This window comes from Cucurbita moschata, unplaced genomic scaffold, assembly GCF_002738365.1.
Source record: "Cucurbita moschata cultivar Rifu unplaced genomic scaffold, Cmos_1.0 Cmo_Scf00049, whole genome shotgun sequence".
NCBI lineage: Eukaryota > Viridiplantae > Streptophyta > Magnoliopsida > Cucurbitales > Cucurbitaceae > Cucurbita > Cucurbita moschata.
Genome location: NW_019268565.1, coordinates 485041 through 504322, shown reverse-complemented (window position 1 = coordinate 504322; position 19282 = coordinate 485041). Strand labels below are relative to the sequence as shown.

The 19282-nt window shown below is 36.5% G+C and overlaps 2 protein-coding genes across 2 annotated transcripts; one reads left to right on the top strand and one right to left on the bottom strand.

The window, feature by feature from the left end:
- The first annotated feature begins 3965 nt into the window (after positions 1 to 3965).
- Positions 3966 to 7187, top strand: LOC111435512 (eukaryotic translation initiation factor 3 subunit E). Its single transcript, XM_023072894.1, has 8 exons — positions 3966 to 4280; positions 4414 to 4568; positions 4997 to 5224; positions 5314 to 5435; positions 5743 to 5962; positions 6181 to 6323; positions 6468 to 6605; positions 6898 to 7187. Exons 1-8 carry the CDS (start codon positions 4073 to 4075, stop codon positions 6995 to 6997), a joined length of 1314 nt encoding a protein of 437 aa, XP_022928662.1. The 5' UTR covers positions 3966 to 4072; the 3' UTR covers positions 6998 to 7187.
- A 657-nt stretch (positions 7188 to 7844) lies between these two features.
- On the bottom strand, positions 7845 to 17525 carry LOC111435510. The gene is made up of 12 exons (XM_023072893.1): positions 15995 to 17525; positions 14824 to 15904; positions 14471 to 14710; positions 13565 to 13694; positions 12488 to 12640; positions 12073 to 12308; positions 11909 to 11978; positions 10797 to 11003; positions 9633 to 9853; positions 9423 to 9501; positions 9180 to 9320; positions 7845 to 8304 (listed from the first exon to the last, which is right to left on the bottom strand). Exons 1-12 carry the CDS (start codon positions 17262 to 17264, stop codon positions 8113 to 8115), a joined length of 4020 nt encoding a protein of 1339 aa, XP_022928661.1. The 5' UTR covers positions 17265 to 17525; the 3' UTR covers positions 7845 to 8112.
- Positions 17526 to 19282: the final 1757 nt, after the last annotated feature.

Sequence of the window (19282 nt, the reverse complement as noted above, 5' to 3'; positions counted from 1 at the left end):
GTTCCAATAACTCTCCCCATAAACTTGGTATCACAACTCCTCGCCCGTTCTCATATTCAAATCTCCCGATTCGGCCACGGGAAATATAAAGCTAAGCTTAGTTGGCTTGAAGGAGAATATTTTTTAGGATGCATGTGTGTCGGGTCAAGATAAAAGGACTTTGTAATGACCTGAAATTTTTTACATATAATGAACATTGAATGCGGAGATACTTCTTTTAAACCTTCAGCTTAAAACACAGCCATGGACTTGCGTGTTTTGAAAACATCTTTAAAAACGACATAACAAAAGTCTAAATAAAATAAATAAACGTTTAAGTTAAAAACAACATATTCTAGCTTAAGTCTAAGAAAATAAATACGACTTCCCTATGTATGTGTCATGGTTTCGACGAGTTGTGATGTCGTCATCAGCCGTACAGGAATGTCTACCTGAAAAAATGTAGTAACACATGGTTTGAGTATTTAAAGACATACTCTGTAAGTGACGGGATATATCATTTCAATCCATTTCCTACGGTACTATCCTAACAGGTTACTTGGATGTGTACCATATACTCTACACACAGTTCATACGTGCGAGTATGGACTCACCAGTCAGTCTGCACATCGTTGGACCACTTTCCTTGTCGGACGAGCATACTCCTGGGAGCTCCTTAGGTCGGACACCCGTTAGAACTAGTAATTGTCATGACAACATTAGGTTAAACATAATGATTGTTCTCCTGCCTGACCGATAAACATAATGATTGTTTTTTGCTTGGTCATCGTAGCCTTATGATAACCATAATGATCGTTTTCCTGCCTCCTAATATATGCGGCCCGTACTATTATGAAGGGTAAGGGGTATTCCCTGATGCATGAACACACAATAATACATGAGGTCTCAACATTTTTCATTTCATTATCATTTAATACAACCTCGCTAGCGTTCTGTACATATCATATTGTCTTATATCATTTTACATATCGTTTATCATATCATTTATTATTTCTTTCATGCATACGTCGGGGTTGTATTACATAAATATCATATCATTCAAATTACATAAATGTGTCATATCATAACATTCTATGTTTTCAGACATAATAATTTTCATCATATTATACATAATAGACCATAACATATCGCATCACAATATATCATAAACATGTCAATTTATGACATATCTCCTACCCTAACATATTTCATATCATATCACTGTATATATATACTCATCTGCGCCTCACCCTAAGATGTGGATTAGCATGACGTACTTCTCCTATTTGAATCGGGGTTTGAAACCAAATTTCTCCTCAGGAGGATAGATGGGTCGATTCAGGTGAGATCCAATGTAAATCCAACTTTCTATTCACTCGTAGGATTCGGGCGGTCTAGGGGGACCACCTCGACTCTCTCTCTCTCTCTCTCTCTCTATTTTATATATATATATATATACATTCACATGTCTATCATAATCATATCACATCGTAAATATTTCGTGGTCATATCGTTCCCTAAGTTATCATAGTCTTAACATTCTTTTATACTTATCACAGTCATATCGTTACATGAACGTATTGTAGTGCTATCGTTCTATCAATCTATCATAATCCTATCATTTTCTACTCATAATCTAACCATATTCTTTTATCAATCGATCGTGAATATATCGTTTTTATCAATCTCTCATATTCATAGCACTTTGATACGTAACCTTATCTTAACGTTTCGTGAACATATTGTACTCCTATCATTACATTACGTTTAGTGCATCTTTCTTGTATCCTATCTCAAACATATCATTAAACATGTCGCACTTCATATAATTCACATATTATAATATATACATATCATAAGCATATCGATCCATAAATAATTCACACATATCAATATATATTATATATGACACGCGCAAAATCATGAGGCACGTGTCAACATCAAATATAATCATGCCAATAGCACGACCACTTACTTGATTAATTAACTTAGGTTGGTGTCACCAATTTATCGTTAATAAAAATTTGATTTTGTCATTTGCATCAAGTCAACCTATGTGAACCCATGACATCAATTTCAAGTTCAATTCTCTGTATTTTATAATGCTCCAGGGTTGGACTTCACGCAAGCTATATGTTATAATGCTCTAGGGTTGGACTTTACGTGGCATCAAAAACTATACAATTATTTTCATACCAACCATTTAATACCTTTAATATTTTCTAGATATTCTCTTTTGTATTACCGTGTTTTCCTCCCTTGGATTTTTTCTTCTTTTTTGTTATCGGTATCGTGGGTTTCTTTCTGTATTTAGTTGTTGTTTCTATTCTTTTTTTCTTTCCTTGAATTTTGTTAGCCTTCTTTCTGTATTTTCTTGATTTTATTAACCGTTATATTTTTTTGTTTTTAATTTAATCGCTTCATTTGACTATTCTTTTACTATAATTCATATAAAATCATTGACAACTCAAGTACGATGATGGGTGGTGTGTTTTAAATGGCTGGATGGATGTTCGAGGGTTGGATTATGCACCCATTATACGGAACGTATGTCATAAATGGTTGCATGGATACGAAAGAGTTCGATGTTCGGAATAACCCAAATAGATGTTCGAAGGTTTAGTATGGACACGAGAGAGTTCGATGCTCTCGACTTCGATTTAGCTATCTCATAGAGGAAATTAGTAATTAGTTAAAGCTAAACTCATGTAATGTACACATAGTCAAATACTTAACTTTGAGCACTGCACGTGAGCTAAACAACCCAAAATCGAGATAACGCCATAATTTTGATGTGATTTGCAAAAAAGAAAAACCCTAAATTCGAGGGGGAGAGAGTGGAGGAGGGATTTTGGGGCGCCTCGGGTTTTTTTTTTTTTATGCATTTATTTTTTTTAAAATAGATGCAATCATGAGCATTAAAAATACCCTGAAATTTTAGCTCAATGTAACGTTTCAAGTCCAAGCTCAATGTAACATAAGTCATCTCTAATCCCTTCACCGAAAAACTGTTGAGTTCGATGTCCGAAGCTCAACAAAAAACTGAAATACGTTAACGAATTCATAAAATAAAATAACGAACTCTAATCAAGTGCTAAGGAACTCAGGATTAGATCTCTCAAATTGATAGACGTTTGCTTCTTTTTATCCGCTTATCCTTTTACGAATTTAGGGATGATTAAACCTAGTAGGACACATAGTGACCTCCCATTGGTCGTGTGACACCGTTAGATTGTCATCTGACAACTCATTTAATGAATTTTTCTTCTCACGTGTGAGCCATTGTGCAAACTTTGCTCCATTGAATGCTCGGTCCATTTTCAGTGAATCTAGTTCTCTAAATCGAACGAATGAGACTTATTCTGTAAAAAAAATTAACGGGAGAGTTATCAATTCCCGACCCACCATTTAGATTTCTACTACACAATTTTCGACCTAATTCTTTGGACTTTCGACATATGACCTAGCTTGCAAAACTAGAATTACTCGATCAAAGGACCGTAATGAAGACGGGAATTGTCATTTTAAGGTCATTTAATTAATTAACAAAATTTGGGGATAATATTAATTTGTAGCAAGTTTCAAATTTAATAACATATAATGTTTTGTTTAATTTAATAATTAATATTTTTAAATTTAATTTTATAATAAATAATAATTTTTTATTTTGAAGCATTAAGGTGAGATAGGGCCAAAATGGTATTTTCGAAAAGTATAAGGGTAAAATTGTCATTTTAAGGTCATTTAATTAATTAAAAAAATTTGGGGACAATATTAATTTGTAGCAAGTTACAAAATTTATAATTTAATTAATATATAATGTTCTGTTTAATTTAATAATTAACATTTTTTAAAATAATTTTATAATAATAATAATTTATTTATTTTGAGGCATCAAGTGAGATAGGGGCAAAATGGTATTTTCGAAAAGTGTAAGGGTAAAATTGACATTAGCAAAAAGAATAATGGCTAAAACCTAAACGAACAGACAGACTTCTTTCTCCTGTGGCCGATTAGGGTTTTTATCCACCCTCCTTCTCGAAGCCATCTACTCTCTGAATCCTCAGTGTAATCAAGCACAAGCAACTCTACAATGGCGGATTACGATCTAACTCCACGAATTGCTCCGAATCTGGACCGCCATCTTGTTTTCCCTCTCCTTGAGTTTCTTCAAGAGAGGCAGCTTTACCCCGACGAGCAGATCCTCAAGGCCAAGATCGAACTTCTCAACAAAACCAATATGGTTGACTACGCCATGGACATCCATAAGTCGTTGTACCACACTGACGATGTTCCTCAAGGCATGGACAATTCTCGGTTTTGATTTCATTGCTTATTTGTTTCTTTTTTTTTTTTTTTTTTTTTTTTTTTTTTTTTGTTATTTTTTAAGTATTGATGTGTGTTGGGTCTAAATTTGTGATGGGATTGGCGCAGATATGGTGGACAGGAGGGCGGAAGTCGTGGGGAGGCTTAAAGCTTTGGAGGAGTCTGCTGCGCCACTTGTTACTTTTCTGCAGAATCCTGCTGCTGTTCAGGAATTGAGGGCTGATAAGCAGTACAATCTTCAAATGCTTAATGATCGTTATCAGGTTGAGTTTATGGTCTTAGATTTACATGTTCTTTATTTACCATAAACAACGCTAATCTCTTTGTTTGTGCTCGAGTTGGTTTGTTCTTTGGGGCATAGGGAGCATTGATGCTGATGTGCCATGATTTTGTTCAATTTCTTTGCTTCTTTTGTGTAAAATCCTTGTTATATTTGATTCAGTTGGGGTTTCTTTAATTTCCATCTAATATTGATAGCGATTATTGATTTTCTGTAAAACCCTAATTCCAGATTGGTCCTGATCAAATAGAAGTATTATATCAATATGCCATGATTCTTTACAATTTCTTTGCTCCTTTTGTGTAAAACTCTTATTATATTTGATTCAGTTGGGGTTTCTTTAATTTTCCATCTAATATTGTCAATGATTATTGATTTATCGTTTCGGGTTTCATAAAACCCTAATTCCAGATTGGTCCAGATCAAATAGAAGCTCTATATCAATATGCCAAATTTCAGTTCGAGTGCGGGAACTACTCTGGTGCTGCTGACTATCTCTATCAGTACAGAGCTTTGTGCACAAACAGTGAAAGGAGCCTGAGTGCTCTATGGGGAAAATGGGCAGCTGAGATTTTAATGCAGAACTGGGATACTGCTGTTGAAGAGCTTAATCGTTTGAAGGAAATTATTGACTCTAAGGTGGTGTGGCTTATCTAGTTTCTTCCTTTTTTTTGTACGATAATATGTCATCACGTTACTGACTTTTTTCCGGGTAATGTCTATTTAAGAATTTCTCGTCGCATATGAATCAAGTGCAAAGCAGAATATGGTTGATGCATTGGAGCCTCTTCATTTTTTTCAATCATGACAATGGAAGAACACAGATAATTGACCTTTTTAATCAAGATAAGTAAGTATACTAAATTTGGCCTTTTTTCACTACGTTTTACTGATACCGCATGGAGATGTGCTCTTCCTTATTTTTATAGCTAATTCTCTGTTATTCTTAATTATGTGGAAATATGTTCTTAAAAACAATATGTCCCATATGTCCTCCATTATCATGTTGTTTCCCTGTTGTTTTAATGGGACGGTAATGTTCGATGATGTTGTAATCTAGTCTTGTAGAGATGAGTTAAAACATGAAAAGAAATTTGGAGATGAGTTAATTCAGGCCTTTCCATGTTTTAATGAGCTGGTAATTTTCTTATCTGTAGGTATTTAAGTGCCATTCAAACCAATGCTCCCCATCTATTACGCTATTTGGCCACTGCATTCATCGTTAACAAAAGGCGGAGGCCACAGTTCAAAGATTTTATCAAGGTTATTCAGCAAGAACAGAATTCCTATAAGGATCCCATCACAGAGTTTTTGACTTGTGTCTATGTCAATTATGATTTTGATGGGGCACAAAAAAAGATGAGAGAGTGTGAAGAAGTAAGTTTCCTGCTTCTCTTTTTCACTAGGAACTAGGGAGTTATATGCTAATTTAAAATGGTGCTTTTTTGTTCATTGTTTTCATGGTGGGGTTTTGCATCTGTTTGGATGGTTCGGTTATTAAGTCGTATTCTAGCTGGCCGTGAATGACAAATGTAATCAATTTTTAGATTTCCCCCTGTTATCAAGTCATAATTAACTACTTGTCCTCAATGTAGGTTATATTGAATGACCCTTTCCTAGGAAAGAGGCTTGAAGAGGGAAACCTTTCTACCGTTCCTTTGAGGGACGAGTTCTTGGAAAATGCTCGCCTTTTCATCTTTGAGACTTACTGCAGAATACACCAGCGCATTGACATGAGGTGCATATCCATTCTCTTTTTAAATTTATTTTATACTTCTCTTTCCATTCTTTTAGGTTATCCCTTGCTTGCATATTTTCTGTCATTGTGGGTTATCTTGTTTCATTTCGTTATTATAAATGACATGCTGGTAACTTGTGTCAGTGTCCTTGCCGAGAAGTTGAACTTAAATTACGAGGAAGCGGAGCGGTGGATTGTTAATCTTGTTCGGACCTCAAAGCTTGATGCCAAGATTGATTCCAAGACGGGAACGGTTATAATGGAACCAAACCAGCCCAACGTGTAAGTATATTTCCCTATTCTAGATTCTTACATCAGCAAAACCATTTCTCAGCCTTCCGAAAGTGCCCTATATATGCGTTCCAATTTTGTCGATGAACTTTCTTGGTCGTCTTTGAACTTTAAAAAGTGTCTAGTGAGTCTGTACACTTAGTGTACAATTAGATCGAATAGACAGACGGTAATAAAATTCGAGACATAATGCATATACTCGTTTCGATTAGCTCTGTTAGTTAAATTTTTGCCTCCTGAAGTGTAAAACCTTTGAATCAATTATTGGCGTGCTTGGTTTCAGATATGAAGAACTGATAGATCACACCAAATCATTATCTGGGCGTACCTACAAGTTAGTCACTCAACTACTAGAGCATGCACAGGCTCAGGCAACCAGATAAATTTTGGATGTTTGGCCCTTTTTTTTTTTGTTAATTTTCTGAACCTCTCATCTGACAAACAAACAGCAGAGATCTGAGCAACATTTTCCATATTTGATTCCTTGTTTCTAAGGAAATGATATGTAACTTTTCATAATTTTTGTCAATTTATGTTTAAGTAGTAGAATTATGAATTTGATTATCTTGTTCATTATCTTGTCAATTTATTTATTTTTTTGTGAGAGTAATTTGAAAATTAGACAATTATCAGGATAAAAAATCTAGATCCAATGAAACTTTCAAAATATCAATTTTATTTTCTTCAAAATAACCATTTTCGTCTTTCCTTCTATTGTGTCATCAGATTCTGTTCTTGGGCTACATGTAGGTTTTCAATGTAGGAAAATTTATAGTAATGCTGTTGAGTACTTTTCGTGAGCTTATTTTAAATGTTATTACTATATTTAAAAAATATTCATAAAACTTATATTTAAAAAATATTCATAAAACTATAAAACTTTAAAACTAACATTTTTGCTGTCAATATATAAACAAAAGTTGTCTATCAACATCTCGTAGGTTATGTACAAACATTTTAATGTTACTTTGAAAATTTTACGAGTATTTTGAAACATTATACTAACGGTAATGGTACTTATGAATTTTTTTAGAAAGGTTATATTTTTGAAACTATTATGAAAATTCAACCATAGTAAAGAATGATATTATGATACTATAAAAAAAAAAAAAAAAAAAAAAGTATAAATATGGAAGAATTAGGTTAGAATTTTGAAAAATTGAGAAGTAATTATAGATGAATTAATATATGAATGAATTTTACCAAACGTATGATATTGAGTTGAAGACAAATCTCAAAAAGACCCCAAAAAAATCATCATAAATTTTAGAAACAAAATTGTTATGAATACAATATAAGAGCAACTGGGAAGACTATACCCCACTAATTAGCCTCCGCTCAGGCGTTGAAATGCAGAAAAAAATATATTTCAACCTTCTTCTGTGGTTAGCTTTTGATGATCTTCCCAGCTTGCTTGGCCTTCTCTCTCCCTCTCTCTCATTCTTCCCTTTCCATGATGATGATAATGAAGTTTTGTACAGACGTGGTCGGTCTCCGCTTACCATCGAGATTGCGAACTTCCCCACGACTTCCAGTTGTTCTGGTACTTTCGTCCATTGGCGCTTCTCTCAAATGGCTCAAATGGAGAGCAGCCATGGGCATTGGAGGAAGATCTTCTATTGTTGCTGCTGCCTCTGTTGCTTTCCTTCGCAGTTTTTCTTATTTCCTCTTCAAGATCGTAATGTGATCTCTGTGAAGAAGGAAACAGTGTCAGTATAGATTCAAAGTAGATAATATAAACAACCAACACTAAATTACAACACCTCTTGGATATGGAACTAACAAACAAGGCAGCAACAAACTACGCTAGCACACCTCCCGGTGTCCACCTCCCTTTGGGGCTTAGCATCCTTGGTGGCATACTGCTGACTTTGAGATCTCACAATCCACCCCTTTTGGGGCCTAGCGTCCTCGCTGGCACTCGTTCCTCTCTCCAATCGATGTGGGATCTCACAATCCACCGTCCTTCGGAGTCCAGCGTCCTCGTTGGCACACCGCCTGGTGTCCACCTCCTTCGAGACTCAGCGTCCTTACTGGCACACCGTCTGGTGTCTAACTCTTATACCATTTGTAACAACTCAAGCCCACCTATAGCAGATATTGTCCTCTTTGGGCTTCCCCTTTCGGACTTCCTCTCAAAAATTTTAAAGTGCGTCTGCTAGGGAGAGGTTTTCACCGATGTGGAATCTCACACTCTCCCCTCCTAACTCCCTCTCAGTTCTACCAAAGACAAGGCTGGTGGTAAAACCTACACAATTCTCTCTCTCTCACTCAGCCATGACAAGAGTGAGTCCTTCACCCTAGTCCGTGACTGCCATGAAACCGATAAACATGGAGGGAGGAAAAGAGTGGCACTAGTATTTAGTTTTGAAGACATCAATGTCCAGAAGCAAACAGCCATGTGGCTCAAGCAGTAGTTTGTACATATATTGAGTAAAGTGAAACAAAGAGGCTGGAATTCAATGTATTGGTTATTCTTCAAAATTCAACAAAGTTCAATTCAAGATGAACTACTAACGAGCATACACACGAAATTACTCGAGTTTTAGATACGAAGTTACAAACCTTACTGGAGTCTGAGAGCACAGCATACGCCTCTCCAATGAGCTTAAAAAGCCTGTCAGAATCCCTATAAACATCCTGGGAGATTTCTTTCCAGAGTCGTCCATCATGACTGCTGTCACCTCTTGCTAAGAACAGACCAGCCTGAACTCCAACAAACAATGGGCAAAGTGGTATCATAAAACGAGTTACAAGGCCTATAGTGTATCAACACAAATAAATTACAGGCATAAAACACTTCCAAACCTTGTCAGGATGATGCTTGAGGGCTGCTTTACGATACGCCTTTTTAATGTCCGATACAGTGTCAGTTGGTTTAACTCCCCTGACATGAAAATTTTGAAACTGGATCAGATACTAACATTCCTATTAGGAAATTACGTCTATAAAGGTTCAAGGAATTTTATAAATACTATCGATCAGAAAATTGAAGTATCAGCCAAAGCTAAAACTTACAAGATAAGGTAAAAATCCAAGGAAACTTCTTTCTTAGCGGCTTCTTCCATTAAAGGCTTATTCCTACGAGCTTTCTTCAACTCGACACTACCCGCCTGTCTACTAGGCGTGACCTTGTCATCAGATTGATTTTCAACAATGAAAATAAATTTCTTGAGATCACTAGCTGCTTGACCATAATCTCTGATCATCTCATGGAAATTTGCCCTTCTAGAAAATGCCTGCACAAGAGAGCATTAATCAATTTTTACCAGAACCAATATATTAGAAATAAAACAGATCTCTATAGAAGGCAGGAAGAGGAAGCCTCCACCCACTAGCCACCCACAACAGAGCATTAGTTTGACAACAGAGTTAAACATCATCTCCGTATTCCGATGAAATTTTTATCTGACATTGTATTAAATATCATGCTAGCTCAGAGAAACATCACAACGTATCTAAGAATTTGGTCAGGTAAACCTATCACTACAACCTTACAGGCGAAGGTAGCTCCTGAAGGACTAAAGTCGCTAAGCTACCTTTTGACTATTTATGCCCAACTTATTGATTCCATTCTTGTGACCAACAAGGTGGTCGATGACTGCAATAGAAGAAATCATGAAGGTATTGTGTTCAAATTGGATTTGGATAAAGCTTATAGCAGATTTACTTGGTCTTTCAAAGATGTTCTCTAGGCTAAAGCGTTAGGCAGTAAATGGAGGAACTAGATTTATGCTGCATCTCTTGCCTTCATTAATCAATTCTTCTAAATATGAGATGAAGGAAAAAGTCCTCACTACCAAGGCTGACACAAGCCAACTCGGTTTCCCTATTTCTCTTTCTAATTGTTGCAGGCTATTTGAGTACAGAAAGCGAGGTGTTGGAAATGGCCACATAACATTTGAGCATATTACTTTAGCTGAAAAGTATACCCAGTAGCATCCAAAACCTTAAAAGCCTAGATTGCCCAACAATTTTTTTGCTAAATAAACATTAAAAAAAGCACACAAGAAATGTCCTACCGTGCCTGTAAACACAATATAAAGCACATGGTGTACCATTAAATGTTAACAGTCAACCAATCTCTTCCACCAATACTAAGTTTAAGTGAACAAGAAACAATTTAAATTCAACAATCAAGCTCCATGCAACAGCATATTCCACTAGCATATAAAAGCCTACCTTCGAGTATTTTTCATCAAGGACAATGGCAAGATTACAATCAGCTATGGCATCAGCAATCTGACCCAAAGCTTGGTATGCTGCGGCACGATTACATAAACAAACTGCAGTGAAATATCTGGATTGAACATTAATAGATAATGCAGCTGTATAATGCTCCACTGCTTCAGCGTATTTCCCTGATCGAAATGCTTCATTCCCTGCACTCTGTTATTTAAGACCATGTATGCATCAAGTGGAAAATTATAACTTATAAACTCATGCGTACACAAATTACATAGATAAAGGTTGCATCAAAGGATTATTAACTCTGGTTAAACTTGAAAGTTTCTGGTCATTCAATATCAAATGCTTTAAGTTTCAATTTGAAGAAGCAGCGTGAATTCCCAAACCCTAAGGAATTGACGAACAGCGATCATAATACAGCAGATGGAAGGGAAAACTACTTCTCACATTGTAATATTTCTCCAACAACTGGCAAATGTTTATTCCATAAAAAAAATTGAAACAATTACATTCACAGAGAACAACCCTTTATGAATAATTTGGATTATGAACACATATACTCAAATTAAAAATACTAAGGTGATAGAACAAACATTTTCTTAGTAGGTACCCCGGCAGGGGTGGATATGATTGCTACTTATAGGGTAAAAAATGGTCATGTAATAGTATTAGGGGTAAATTTAGAGGTAGATTTAATGGTAGTTGATATGACCGTATATGATGTAATTTTGGGGATGGATTGGTTCGCAAAAAATTATGCTAGAATAAACTGTTACAAGAAAGAAGAGAGCTTTACGCCACCGACCAAGACCAGATTCAAATTCAAGGGCACGAATCTGGATACTATGCCAAAGGTGATATCAATGATGAAAGCAAAGAAGCTGGTCCATGCCATTATTTTCAAAGTTCGTGTTTTGAACTACTTATGCAAGACCATGCCGTTATTTTCAAAGCTATTTTATATGAGCTTTCGCATTATGTCTTATGCATGCAAGATACATCACTAATTAGAAAAATTAGTGGCGTTACATTAATAGTTCTAAGCAAATATAGGAAAATCAGGAAAGAGAAAAAATTGAATTCACAGTGTCAAAATAGTTACACACCTTACAACGCAGAAGTGCACGTATTGTGTCCGCTAATGCAAATGATGATTCCAAACTTTTTCTTCTAGACCTGCATGAAAAATATTAGCACCAAGATCAAACCACTAAAAGAAATGAAGATCCTAATTGATTTAAAAGTACTCAAGAAGGTACTTGTGTCTCACTTTTCTTCGTTAAACTTCTCTTGCTCAATTTTCCCAACTGTATTGAGAGCATCCTCAAATTTTCCAAGAAAGAAAAGAGCTTTTGTTATCAAGAACCATCTCCACAATCTAGCGAGTGAAGGACTTTGACATCTAGAAACATCTGTTTCAACAATAACACTTTCTGCAATACAATTTTTCTCCGCAAAACAAAGACTCTGCTCACACAGCCTAATTGCCTCTTCATACCTCTGGAGCTGCAGGAGAAGATCCAATGAAAAATAAAAACAAACATGAGATCGAAGTTGAGAAATAAAAGACCACAGTTGTCTAGAAAAGAACGAACCATCCATAACATAAATAATAAGAAGACATTTTCAAAAGGGAAAAGATCATACTCGATTGTACGTAAAAACTAAGTTGAAATGATACAAACCATAATGAGTACTTCGGCTTTCATTTCATGTAATTTTTCTGAATACAGACTGATGGATAAAGCCTCAGCAATCAAATCCAGGGCATTGAGAGCTGCATCTTCAGTTTTTTGTTCCATAAGTTCAGAAGAATGCCTTGTACATTCGGCAACTTTCTGCAGAAAAAAGTGCCAAACAATCATCAGAATACAGCTGAGAACTCTGTTCACATGAACAAACAGCAGACTGAGAACGAGGGTGATTACAAGGATGTGATGGAAAATTATACATCCACTATCCATGATGATGTGGGAAGATACTTGCCTAACCAAAAGTTAGAATGTAGGATTAGAGTCATTTTTGTATTTCTTTTAACTCTCATTTGATGCCTATAGAACACAGATATACACCCCAGTAACCACAAAAATATAAAAAGTATGACGCCAATAGAACAGTTCAGAATCAATGAAAATATAGGTTTCCAATAAAAATATGTAGAAACCTAAGATAAAATTATCATATTTAGTTCCCTTGTAAAGAGATTTTCCCAACGAATGAAGAAAGCACCATAAAATTCTAGACCAGTGTGAGAATCCCACATTGGTTGGGGAGGAGAACGAAACACCCTTTATAAGGTTGTGGAAACCTTTCCCTAGCAAACGCGTTTGAAAGCCTTGAGGGGAAACCCTTTCCCCCAAAAAGGACAAATCTGCTTGCGGTGGGCTTGGGCCGTTACACCCAGACATAACAAATACATCAATTTGGTAGCAGATATTCTAGTTATGGTGTCCACATTTCATACTGCAGTTCAATCATATGATGTCAGAGCTTATATTAGTAAGTTATAAGAAAAGATTAATAAATTTTAACAAAGGGAAACGTATCTTCGACTTCTCTCCCATCTATATTTCCCAACGTTTTTTTTTTTTTGTTAAAGTGAGTCATTAAAATGTAATCTCCATATAGAACCTTCATTAATTTTTTATTCTAAAAACTTCAAATTACTCATATATTGGTGGGCGCCAACTGTGACAAAAAATAACAAGATAACAACTTACACCAGCGCCCATAAGGTGAAGTAGAAAAAATGTAGTACATACCTGAGCCTTTTGGAGGCCATCAGCTGCTTCAATTACCATCCTCCGATCTAAACATATACCCTCCCTAGACTCTAAGCACTTGCTGAAATACTGTAATGCATTCTCAATTTTCCCAAGAAGAAGATGACAACTGTAATGGGAGGGAAGATCTTTAGAACATAAATATAGATGAGTATCAATAGGTAAGGCAATGCAGATTGTATCAAATTGATACATAAATATAGGTGATCATTGATTAGATCGCTCAGTGATAGTGTAATTATTAAGTGCATTTTTAACTATTAAGTGTAAATATTACATTGCTCATCCTCCGATCTAAACATACACCATTCCTAGATTCTAAGTACTTGCTGGAATACTGTAATGCATTTTCAATTACCCCAAGAAGAGGATGACAACCGTAAAGGGAAATCTTTAGAACATAAGAATAGATGAGTATCAATTGAAAAGGCAAAGCAGATTGTATTGACTTGATACATAAATAAAGAATTCTACCAGTGATAATTGATTAGACTGCTCAGTCATAGTATAACCATTAAGTGCATCTCTCATGATTTAATGGGAATTTTTTTTTTCTCTTCGCTAGATGCTCAAAGAAATATATCTAAATAAAACAGGAGGTATATTAAAGCAACTTCGTAATAAAGTTTGTAGAAATAATTAATTTCCATAGGCAATAGTTACAAAAAACCAAGACCAATTTGGAACCTCGAGATACTTAACGACCATAAGAGATGCTAGTGAAAGAAGATCCTGGGGCATGCAAACATGTACTAAGTTGAGATTCCTTGTATACTTCTAAAAAGAAACATACAAGTAAAACATACGATCATAGATTGCTCATTTGCATGAATTGTTAGAATAAATTTATAACTATAACCTAAAATCACAAAATAAAATCCTTACTTTGCAGCCCTCACTTGAACTTTGAGAAAGTTCGGATCTAGTTCAGTAGCCATCCCACAATCTTCCAAAGCTTCCCTAATCTTTCCAAGTGACATTCGTGTGGCTGCACGATTGCTGTAGCAGAGCATGAGGGAGTTAAGGCAAGATGTCGATCCTTCATTAGGTGGGACAGAGTCTATCCCCTGTGTATACAGATCCTCAGCTTTTGAGAGTTCCCCATTTTTGTACGCCTGGTTTCCTCTATCACAGGGTCAAAGAATTTTTTTTTATATCAGCTATATAACATGGAACTAAAGCACGTGATTAAAATCAGTAAGAAAAACTATGCTAAAACTGGTCTTTCTGGAAAATACCTGAGTCGCCACTTCTCACATGTCTCTTGAATTGCAGCCGCGAAAGAATACCCTTGATTAGGCTTTTCTTCTGCTTTCGATTTACTTGAAGCCTCTGAATGCAAAGATGAGTTGCCAATGGATGAAAAATCAAGAGGTAGTCCTAACTTAATATCTGGACTTGGGGAGATGACAAATGCATTGTGATTGGACTTCTTCTTATTTCTCTTTCTGTGCCGGCTCTTTGTTTCTGATAAACTAGCTTGGATGGCAGAAGATGCAGAAAATGTAAAACTTTTGTCATTGCTTTCTAGTGTATCTGAGCTCACGTTGAAAGCCGCTGTAGGTTCTGTAGAAACCCCACCATCAAAACCTCTGCTACGGCACTGCTCGGTTTTGAGGCTAGAGCAGGCTGTTTCATTTCTAGAATCAAAACTATGAACAGAGTTCCCATCTCTATGATGCCCAAAACTTCCCACGGTAGGATCACTATATTTCCAAATACCATTATGTGCATCTGTTACTTTTCTTCCAGTTAAAAGAACATCATTTTCATTGGTACAGACTGTAGAATCTGTTGTCCAAGGTACATAACTATGGACTGGGTCGGAGGATTCACCGGGCATATCTCTTGAATAATGATCAACAGACATAGTTTCCTGATAGGGGGAGAAATCCATAGGTGTGCAAGATCCAGGAGAGTCCAGATTAATTTGGGAGCTGTCATCGTCCTTTGACACTCTATCTTGCAATTTAGCTTGCCTCAGATTTCCCCTTGCTTTCTTTTTCTTAGTTTTGTTCAATTTACTCTTAATACTCGATACTGAATTCCTATTGAGGTCTGAGAACAGATTTTCTTTGAAAGAAGAAGGGTCCCACTGTGGAATTTTAAATTCCCCGGAAGTAAAATCATTTTCGGTATCTAAAGAACCGTGTTCATTGTTTTTTCCAACTTCACCCAAATGAACTTGTGGATTATCATTTGATTGACATTGAAAGTTAGCTGTTGAGAATGATGATGTTGTTGAGGCCATTTGTACATGTAAAGTATCATTTACACAGGATTTAGGAAACTGACACCCACCACAACCTACAAAGCATCCTGACAGAAAATTAAATGGCTCAGCGCTAGAACAACTCTCAAAAGCAGAAGGAAATTCACAACCACTTTGAAATTCAGTTTTGCACTTACCATTACGTTCAGGATTATCCTCAAAGGTCTTACCAGTAGAGCCTGCCAGACCTTCTGAAGAGCCAGATGGCTTGTCACAATCATTAGAGCTGGAAGAGGTCTCAGCAAAGGTAGCATTTGAACACTCAGCCTTTTTACATCCACTAATACTCCCAGAATCATTGATGTTCAGATTCTTCATCTCATCCGGTAGTGTAAATAGTGTCTTTGACCTCCCTTTCACTGCTTTATTTAAGCTGGAACTCCCGAATATAAATACATCTCTACCAAGATCTTCCTTGAGGGTCCTACCCTCTTCACAACCTAAGTTAACATTACTAGCTTCCGCATTCTGAAATGCTGCTGAGCTTTCTGCTTTCATCTCGACTCCGAAATCAGGAACAGAACTTCCTACATTACTTGTTGCATCAAACCAACTGTCGCCAAAAACAAACTTCGAATCAAAAGATTTAGTTAAATAATCATCATTTTTAGTTTTGAGATTGCTACAACTCTCAGTACCCGCCTTCCCCACGGATTTATCAAGTTCTTCCTCTTCTGTATTAACCGTGGATGCCAGATCAATCGTCTCCGTATTGTTATTCGTGGCAGGATTCGTTACGGAATCCATTTTCATTCTACCACCACCGGAGTCAAGCTTCCCAGCATTCACGAAATTCTCCCATTTCCACTCTGCCTTCATCTTCACCCCATCGTCCGCTACAAGTTTCTCACAATTCACACTAGACTGTTCACATTTGTTGTCTGAAGTTTCTGAACTCGAAGCACAGTTGCTCAGTTTAGCACCAAATACAAACCCTTCATTCTCGACCTTCCCAGAAGCCAATTTCTTATGCACATCATCGTTGGACACCGTATTCCCAGAATTCGAATCGCCATCCCGATTCGCTCCAAACACAAAACCACCGTCAAATTTCTTAGTATCACCTAAGAACACAAACTCATCATTCGAACTAACCTCGCAAGAACCAACTTTCGACCTCGCATGCTGCGACGCAACCCGTTTCCTGACCTTCGTAAGTCTCGGCCGCGATCGAGCCACACGTTGAGAATCAGAAACGAACTTCAAATCGAGTCCACTCGGATCACTAGCGCTAGAAGACTTCACTCCCTGCTGGTCACCCTGTAAATCACCGGTACAAAAAGCGGGTAAACCAAACGATGTATCGAATCGATGGGGGTTAAGCTCAGTGTTTTGGAGCGTGGCTGACGAGCATTCGACTGGTGGGGATATCGCCGGAGATCGTAATTCCACCGCCGGCGGCGACATTTAAGGAAGGAAAGAAATCCCCCGATGTAAATAAAACGAAGGTTTTAGATCAAAATTAGGGTTTAAAGCAAATGGGTATTTGGAAACGAATCTTATTCCGATTGAGATCGCGTGGTTTAGGGTTTTTGCTGAGAAGAAGAAATGGATTCAGAGAGACGAACTGGAAATCTAAACTAACAGATTTGATTTATTGATTTCTTGTACACAGTAAAGCAAAGAGACGTGAAATTGGGACACGTGAAATCAAGAAAGAACCAAAAGAAATGGAGAAGTTCAAAGGTTCGGGGAAGGTATTGCTTAAACGGCTACTTTTATTGAATAATAACTATTTATTTAATTAAATAATTTGTAATTTCAATTAAGTTAAATTAATAAAAATATAATTTTTAAATTTCAAAAATACTTTTAAACTTTTAAAAATTTTGAGACAAAGTTTATTAGTATTTTTATTAATTTAATGGCCCAGCTAAGCCGAGGAAAAGGATAAAATAATAGAAGAAGCATTTGACTCCTTCATGCAGGCCCCACTTGGCTCAGAGGGATATAGCTCGGTTGGTAGAGCTCCGCTCTTGCAATTGGGTCATTACGATTACGGATTGGATGTCTAATTGTCCAGGCAGTAATGATAGTATCTTGTACCTGAACTAGTGCCTCACTTTTTCTAAGTAACGGGGAAGAGGACCGAAACATGCCACTGAAAGACTCTATTGAGACAAACATGGGTTGTCAAGAACGTAGAGGAGGTAGGATTGGTAGTTGGTCAGATCTAGTATGGATCGTACATGGATGGTAATTAGAGTCGGCGGCTCGTTTTGGTTATTTTACAACAATTTAATAAATTTTTTTTACTAAACACTATCGATTAACTTTGTGTGGTTTAAAATGAAATTTATCGAACACTAAACTCTTGCAATAAAAAATAATAATAATAATAATAATTTTGAGGATAGAAATTAAATCTTTCGACTTTAAAATAGTAATTAGTGTTACAAGCTCCAAAGCTATACTCCAATTGACATAATTTTTTTTTCTTTTATTTTCTCGGTGGAAGTCGAGGCATATCGGTAGCGACGTGAGGAGTCATGATACAGTTTGAGATATGGGTTAAGGTTTTTAGTTAGGTTGAGCTGAGAGCTTTTACTTTCTTTCGAGTTTAACACGTGGGGTTCGAGAGATTTAAACCATTAACTTCTTAGTCGAGAATATATGTTTGAGTCAGTTAACCTATGCTCAGGTCAACCGTTGGATGGAGAATTATAGTGTGTATATATAGAGAGAGAAATAATAATTATTATTATTATTTTGGTATAAAATTAAGGTTGTTACAAATGGTGTAGGGTGAGACACTCAGCGAGGGGAACGAAGCATTCCTTAGGATGTTTGTAAGGGTGTAGAAATCAACGAATAATATCTCCTAACAGTGGACTACCGTGAGGCTGACAACAATATGTAATTGGTCAAAACGGACAATATTTGCTAGTAGTAGACTATCGTGAGAGTCGGCATTCCTTAGGATGTTTGTAAGGGTGTAGAAATCAACGAACAATATCTCCTAGCGGTGGACTACCGTGAGGCTGACAACAATACGTAATTGGTCAAAACGGACAATATTTGCTAGTAGTAGACTATCGTGGGAGTTGGCATTCCTTAGGATGTTTGTAAGGATGTAGAAATCAACGAACAATATCTCCTAGCGGTGGACTACCGTGAGGCTGACAACAATACGTAATTGGTCAAAACGGACAATATTTGCTAGTAGTAGACTATCGTGGGAGTTGGCATTCCTTAGGATGTTTGTAAGGGTATAGAAATCAACGAACAATATCACCTAACAGTGGACTACCGTGAGGCTGACAACAATACGTAATTGGTCAAAACGGACAATATTTGCTAGTAGTAGACTATCGTGAGAGTTGGCATTCCTTAGGATGTTTGAGACAAGCACAGTATCAGAGCCATGCCCAAAAGTTAGTCATGTCAATAGAAATCTCAAATGTCGAACAAAGAACCCGAAAAGA

Bases quoted from the DNA above. Each gene is read 5' to 3' on its own strand.
- LOC111435510 (XM_023072893.1), bottom strand. From the start codon at position 17,264: ATGTCGCCGCCGGCGGTGGAATTACGATCTCCGGCGATATCCCCACCA. The intron at 9,854-10,796 runs GTAGGCTTTTAT...TCTCTTGTGCAG, and splicing joins TTGATGAAAAATACTCGAAG to GCATTTTCTAGAAGGGCAAA. The intron at 9,321-9,422 runs GTTTGGAAGTGT...GTTGGAGTTCAG, and splicing joins TCAAGCATCATCCTGACAAG to GCTGGTCTGTTCTTAGCAAG.
- LOC111435512 (XM_023072894.1), top strand. From the start codon at position 4,073: ATGGCGGATTACGATCTAACTCCACGAATTGCTCCGAATCTGGACCGC. The intron at 4,281-4,413 runs GCATGGACAATT...GGATTGGCGCAG, and splicing joins CACTGACGATGTTCCTCAAG to ATATGGTGGACAGGAGGGCG. The intron at 4,569-4,996 runs GTTGAGTTTATG...CCCTAATTCCAG, and splicing joins TGCTTAATGATCGTTATCAG to ATTGGTCCAGATCAAATAGA.